Genomic DNA, 7,500 nt, shown 5'->3' with positions numbered 1-7,500 from the left:
TACTAACTAATACTAATACCAACTTGTTTTCTCCGTAAATATGTTTTCTGTATACCTATTACGAGTAAATAAAACCATTAAAAATGGGGGGTCACCATGCTCGTTTCTTCTCAACACAACGACAAATGGACAGCAAAGGGGCAATTTCGGCTTCAAAATGATCATTTTCCGCGAAAGGACTGGGGCGAGTTTCGAAACAACAACTTCTTAACCGAGAAGAATTATCATGATTGCGCTTAAAAGCTTTTGAACGGCAAAAGCGGCCTTTGTTGTCTCTCTTCAGATGGCTGGCGAGAAAGGCCGCCATCTTCAAAGGCACAATGTGATGCGCAGTATGAGATGCGCGGTGCAAAACTAGGGAATCACCTTAAAAATAACTTAGTTTGTTTTTAAACATGTTATTTAAAAAATCAACGAAGTTTTATCATTAGAGTTGTTAAAGTCAGTGTCAAAAGCACCAGGAGGTGTGTAAAGGCAACCAACATAAGCATTTTTACTATGGAGCTGTAGAAAATCCCCTAAATTGATGTGGATTCATACAATGAACTATTTGGAGACTGCATGGAGATCATTTCTTCATTTCAACATTAGGTTGAATATACTGTGACCATTGACCTCCACCACCCAATTCATGTTCCCTAGAATACGAGATAAAATCATATCCTGGAAGATTTAAAAGATCAGAATTACACCTTTGCAACCACGTTTCAGAGATAGCAATAACTGCAGTTGACATACATTGTAATGAGAGAACGTATTGCTACTAGTCCTCTTCCCTCTCTTTATTACATTTAGCCATCAATGAGATTAAACGTAGAACGTATTGCAACTTGTCTTTGCAACAAGTCCTCCTTCCTTCGCTTTATTACATTTAGCTTTCAAGGAGATTAAACATAGGACGTATTGCAACTAGTCCTCTTCGTCTTCCTCGAATTCTCACTTTACTACATTTAGCTTTCAAAGAGATTAAACCAATGTAATTTCATTGTGTTGAAACCCTCTTGTTATTCATCAATACTTGGCAGTTCAGGAAATAATGGCACACACAATTTCAAATACATGTAGGAGAGAAGAGAAGCAATGACAAATCCCCAAGACCATATTTTCCTACAGTGCATCATGCTCTATGAACTGAGCAAAAGAGGTGTTACATCTGTTGGTGATCTACTCAACAGACTCTCTCTGAAGTACAAAGCTAGATAGGTCCGTCATATATAATCAAAGGTTGAGCCTTCACTCTGTTTCGTGAAGTTGCTAAGGGTCCCGATCATTGCATTGCACATACATGTACATGTAGGCTATAGATTGATGATATCTACCTTTATTTGCAGGCAGGCTTATGAAGATCGTAATCAGTGCACAAGGTCTGGAGGGAGAAAAGCAGGAAGAGTTCTATGAAATGTTAACTGCGCAAGTCAAACTCTTCGAGAAATACCATCACTATTCCACAGATACTGTAAATGGACTGGCCAAGTTAATTGACCTTTTGGAACGAACCTTTCAGCTACACTTAGTGACTGTCAACGTGGGCTCTCTGGTAATCATTGTGGATTGCCAAACCTTAAAAGGTCTTGATCATCTCTGGAATGACTATCTCTCTGGTCACGTCAATAGCATGGCTGAGCAGTACCTTGTAACTGATGAAATGAAGCAGAAACTCGGCCTGGAGACAATAAGCCTGAAGACAACCATAGCAGAGGAAAACTACGTGGTCTGCAGGAAAGCTATGGAAATTCAAGGTGCTTGATTATATGTAGACAAATGTAGATAGTTGATGAAACACAATCAAGAGGTTTTGGGTTATGCTTAGGAAGTATATTCGGCTGTACAGGTAGGAGCTGGACCTTGGCCCTTCAGTGGTGTATCTATGATGTGCATAGTATATTATACAGTCTTTTCTACAACTTGAAATATATGATGCATTAGTGTCTATTAAATGTGTGTACGTCCCAAAATTAATGTGCAGCACGGGAGTTTTGGGCTTTTAGACTTGAATCTCACTTTTTGCATATATAATAAGCTGCATTCACACGCTGAAATTTTAAGCCAGTGAGCCTTTGACGTCACTTTTCCCCGGATCCAACCCTCTGAGGTCCACTCGGTCAGTTTTGAACGTGATTAATGGCGGACCATGAAACACAAACACACTTCTAAAATCTGAAGGAAAAAAAGGATGTGATTTGTTGATCACAGGGGCACTTTAACCCTAGCTTTGCCTTCCTTGAGGGCCACCTCTAGATTTTACTTCGTCTAATGCCGTGAGATTTTACTCATCAGGAGGGAACCCATTATGAGTGAAAAATGATTTCACTTGTCAGTGGCGAACCTCTTAAGGGTGAAAGAATGAATTTCCTCATGTCAGAGTAGTTTGCCCTGTTATTGTTTCTATCCCTAAACTCGATGTTTTGATAAAACTGTTCTCCAGCTGCACACTGTCACGTTCACTTTAAATTATGTACATGTACATAAGCAGCATAATTAATGAATATTCTGAAGAAATAACAGTACCGAAAAGTTACATCCAACTCTTTTCAATCTAAGTGTTGACATGTCTTTGTTTCAGAAGAATCAGGCAGTGCTTGCTTGTCCTCTCAACAAGATGTACTTCATCACGGATCCGGCACAAGTGTGATGGACACATCTGCAGATCACAACGTGGTTTGTTTCTTGCATTATTTGCAAATGGGAAGTAGTAAAGAGGCTAATGGATTTCTAAAAATCATGGCTGTACACTGATCGGAACAACAATAAGCATAATGTTAAAACTATAAAAGACATTTGTTTTTATCCTGGCAAACACGCAGATATCTCAACTGACTTTAATTCATGCGTTTTGTATAAGTATTGTAACAAACTGGTAGAGACTTACAGTTTGCATATTGAGGTTTACGATGTTGTGCATTGACTGCCATGAAAAATCATGAATGATATACATGTCATGATGTCCATGATTCCCAAAAGGACAATAATAATATTGTGGAACCGCTTTTCATTGATATATTGTAGAGCAGTAACAAAAGACTTTCCTTCTGTTACTCCTGAGGTTATATGATGATCAACTTCTTACCTTGATTCATTCCACAGTTCAATTATATGTCGTCATATCTACATCTTCTACAGGTTGATTACAAACCCACAAAATGATCAGCTCCCCTTTTTATTGACAGCTCAAATGCTCTAGCACTGCACTGGTATCCCGGAGATCATCGGTTTGAATCCTTTTTGAAGCCTGGATTTTTCAGGCTTTCCTTTCGTTGCTGCTCAACATCTTAAATTGATTTTTTTCTGCAGCTCAAATTTATGTCTTAGTTTAGTTTATTGAGATTTGTCACCACAAAATACATACATTATCATAACAGTGGTATGACGTGACCGGAGAGACGAACAGGGCGGAGCCCCAATTGCAACGTATCCCCTTTCATATATAATTAAGTCTGGTCATAAATCAACTGTATTTCAGTTGTGCCAAGTACTTCAGGTGTTTACTAGTGGTCTCAAGATAAGAAGTTTAATGACCAGTTGATCCCTTTATTCATAAAGTACACTCAAATTCACCATATAACGACAGTAATTGAAAGGCGTTTTACCTTTCGATAATTCTCTGTAGCCATCTGAATCTTAGTTTAATGGCTTTCATTTAGCTCCCACATCCTCCCACATTCATTTTTCCTGAAGTTCAGTATAATATATTGGAGTATTTGAACTAGTTATTGGGAGCAAAGTTCAAAGGTTCAACTAGAGTTCAGAGCATGCCCAAGTCGTTAATCGTCAGATGTGTTCTTTATAAATTATTCTTGATTTTCCCAAGGTCTTAGGGGGTATTTACATGACATCGGGACAAACTCAGATTGGTATGAAATCTTTGCACCCGTTTACATGAAACCGGGACGAAATGCTTGGTGCCTGGTTTTGGGACAACAATGACATCTTTTGGCTAATAAATATATCGATGGCCCAAAAGAGTACAAGCTTGAAATTTCTGGACCCAGTCTGAGATTTGTTGTCATTAGGGCGCTTTAGCAATGACAACGGGAACAGCAACAAGAACGTCATCTCAAAACATAAATTCTCATTATTGTAATCACTTCACGACTATTCCAAGTTTTTTGATGTGCCAAAGGTTTTGCAGTTCCTCAGGCATGAAATCGTCATGAGCCGCACTTAATTTAGGGGACAAATTTAAAATTTATCCTCAAGTGTTGATGTTCTACATAAAACCTTAAATTTAGCTATTTCACGTTGTTGTTTTGCTGACAACGGCAAAGAAATGAACAGAAGTGAAAAACGCACGTGCTGGGCGTACAAAGCCACTGTTTTTGCCCACTAAATATGCAAATTTGTGACGATTTTTGTTGCCGTCGCCATTGTCTTTGCTAAAGCTCTCTATTTAGATGGGAACGGTACGAACTCAGACCAGTACAAGAGTTTCTCGTCTCGGTCCAGCAACCAAGACGAAGTCAGACCAGTCCAAGTTAATTGTCAGGCCAGTCTCATGTAAACGCAAGAAAAGAAATGTATGGAGACTCATGCTGGTCTGACTTCGTCCCGGTCCTGTCCATGATTCTTCCAAAAACGACAATAACTGTAGAACAGCTTTTCAAATTTTGATTCAAGATCATGTAGAGAAGTTAGAAAAGCCTTTCCTTCTGCTCAAGTATGTTTGTAACTTTGATGATCAAAATGTAACATGTCTTTGACATATTAAAGGAGCAGTGTCACCGGTGGCGCATGCATGGCAGCCTGCCAAAATTTTTTTAAAAAGTTTGCCAACTTTTTCAAAGGAGTGTGTGGGGAGTGAATATCTTACACAATTAAAGCCATCCGTGGTCACTTTAGTGAACCAAATATCCTGTGGCGTTCAGAAACAAATTCACTATATTTTCGTTGTTGTTCTTTGCTCCTTTTTTCTTTGATTTTGTTGTTTTGAAAAGGATTTGATCCTGTGTTACCATGTCGAGTCATGGCGGCCATCGAGCTGGAAGCGGACAATTAATGATTCATTCTCCTCAAGAAAGCAAAGAAGAGCAGTCAAAATACCAATACAGCTTCTACAATGAAGAGAAACTTTTTTAAAGACGTGAATTCATGAGAAATTCGTCGTATGGTGTAATCGAAGCGCAAGCTGTTTCACTATTTATACCGAAGATCGAAGTCCATCTTCGTATTTCATTTCTAGCGCGTCGCTTAAATGTTAGAGAGCACCACATCATCGTTTGTTGATAACACATTTACTATCTTCGCTCTAAAATGTCTATTTGAATATTTTGAAGAAAAAGCTGCATTTAGATGAGAGGAACTTGATGCACTGGTTGTGTTTATTTGAAACCGCAAGCCGCCCGTAAAACACGGTGAATTTTTTCGCTGCTTGTCTTCTTTCGACTTCAAAGTTGTCTCTTGGAAATAAATGCACCTTTTTTCAGCTTTGAAATGGCATGTTTGTCTTGATAATATGTCTGGTTTATTGCAGAGAAAAAAAATGTATGTGTGAGTGCGTGAACCACCGACAGTGTTCCCAGTCACACTTCACTGAATTCAGCTGTCACGCAGAAAACAAACATGGAAAGTGGGAGCTACATAAAACCAATTTAACTACAGGTTCTTTCAAATTATGGTGAAATTTAGTGTACTTTATGAATAAAGAGATCAACTTATTGTCTTACCTGAGAGTTTTAGAGAACTAATGAAGTACTTGGCTCAACTAAAATATAGTTGATTTATGATAAGACCTCATATAGGAAAGACAAATTTGAACTGCAAAAAAATCAAGTTAAGATGTAATACTATGGAAACCTATAGGTTTTGATACCTCTTAACTAATGTTTAGCGCTAACCAGGCTTTAAGCAGCCGACCCTTGGCCTACGTTCAAGCCTATAATTTGCTGGGTTTATCCACTAAAGTAGACAAAAATGGTATGCCATTGGCACAACCGTGTGTAATAGACATGGTCTTTTTGTTTGGGGGAACCCAATTGAAGTTGTAGAAGTTTCAGGGGAAGTATGAAATTACAGGAGAATGTGAATTTATCTTGTTTGGACGTTTTGGCAAAATAACTTGAAAATGACATGACAACTAACATTCTGGAAAACTTGTGGGCGTGGCTTTGGTTTAAAGTTTCCCCTCCTCTGATTTGAGTTGTGTGCAGTTCGAATTGAATGTGGCCATATTTTAGGGAATTATTTTAAGCGAATCAGATTTAGACTGCATAATTCAGTGGTTTGATCAGCCAGGAGATCAAGTTGACCTTCCCTCTCCTACCTTCGTAGAGCTGCATTTGACCCTGACATGATCACAGAAAAGCAATTGATACCAGTTTGAATTGGGGACACTAGAGAAATCAAACTAAATCAACCCATATCGTCATATTGTATGTTAAGTTTGTGATTTTTTTCCGTAGGTATCTCGAAGTGCTCTTCATAGGGCGTCAGCCAATGGACAATATGAGGAGGTCAACAGGCACCTGAAGAATGGTGCAAATGTTAACGAAAGAGATCAGGTTCTTCAAGAGATTTATATTAATATCGTATTTTCAGTTAAATTTCTGCATTACCACTGACCAAATTATACTATACACCAAGTTTGCGTTGCCTTTTGTGCGGGTGTTAGAAAATAGATACAGTGATGAATGCTGTGTCACTGTGGGGGAATTTCCTGAAAAACGGGGGCTGTGCAGGAGCTTAATTAAGGTGGCTCAAACCAGTTCCAATGCTTCCAAGGAACGCTCTTATTAGAAAAAACGGCTCTACAACGCTGTATCATGTATTAGCAATACAGTTGAACCTCTATTATCCGGACAATTTTGTCATGAATATTTATAAGGCATGATCAAGATCCGTAGCCATATTCTTTTTAAAACTACAGCGTTGAAAAGTGAAGTTAAGGCGAGTTTGTTTCGCTTTGAAAAAATCAAAAGCAGTGCGTGCAAGTGTCTTAATTAACTAATGAAGAACTTTCGAATGAGTTCTGATTGGCGTAGAGTTGCTTTGTTGCTAAGTGAAGTTTCACGCTCTATCGGCTCGTTCGGCGTTGTATGCAAAATGGATAAGCTACTCAGCGACCTGAATGGCGTGTCTAGAAAACGAAGACCCTAAGACCCTAAGATCTCGAAAACTCGAAAGAAGTAACCCCAAACCCTCAATTTGGCTAACCCTAGGCTTGAAGTTGGTTTTTAGGCCTAGGGCATCACAGGGCCAATACATACATCCGACTGGAAATGAAGATGTGCAGCTACACGTAGAGCGTGGTTACTTGCTTAAATATGGCGGATCACCCAACTTTCACTTTGAAACAAGTTATAGCGAACGAAGGCCTTGAACTTCACTTGAGGTAACTCAAAAAACGAACTTTAGGCTTAGAGTGTTAGCCAAATTGCGGGTTTTGGGTTACTTTTTTCGAGTTTTCAAAGTCTAAGGGTCTTAGTTTTAGAGACACCGGTCCTGAATGTTCTTTCGATAAAAGATAGACAGTATAATCTTGCGATTAGAGAAAGGAGAAAAAGGAAC

General features: G+C 38.8%; 2 protein-coding genes across 3 annotated transcripts in view; both read left to right on the top strand.

The window, feature by feature from the left end:
- LOC137967746 (uncharacterized) overlaps positions 1-7,500 on the top strand; it is an 85,487-nt gene that overhangs the window by 21,160 nt on the left and 56,827 nt on the right. Inside the window, exons 7-9 of the mRNA XM_068814303.1 lie at positions 1,332-1,739; positions 2,564-2,658; positions 6,396-6,494. Of these exons, the coding sequence (XP_068670404.1) occupies positions 1,332-1,739; positions 2,564-2,658; positions 6,396-6,494 (602 nt within the window). The remainder of the gene's footprint in view (positions 1-1,331; positions 1,740-2,563; positions 2,659-6,395; positions 6,495-7,500) is intronic.
- LOC137967747 (serine/threonine-protein phosphatase 6 regulatory ankyrin repeat subunit C-like) overlaps positions 1-7,500 on the top strand; it is a 193,769-nt gene that overhangs the window by 172,185 nt on the left and 14,084 nt on the right. The window lies entirely within an intron of this gene.

Source organism: Montipora foliosa, chromosome 8, assembly GCF_036669935.1.
Source record: "Montipora foliosa isolate CH-2021 chromosome 8, ASM3666993v2, whole genome shotgun sequence".
Classification (NCBI taxonomy): Eukaryota; Metazoa; Cnidaria; class Anthozoa; order Scleractinia; family Acroporidae; genus Montipora; species Montipora foliosa.
Note: the sequence above shows the minus strand (reverse complement) of the source record. Positions and strands in the feature narration are given on the sequence as shown.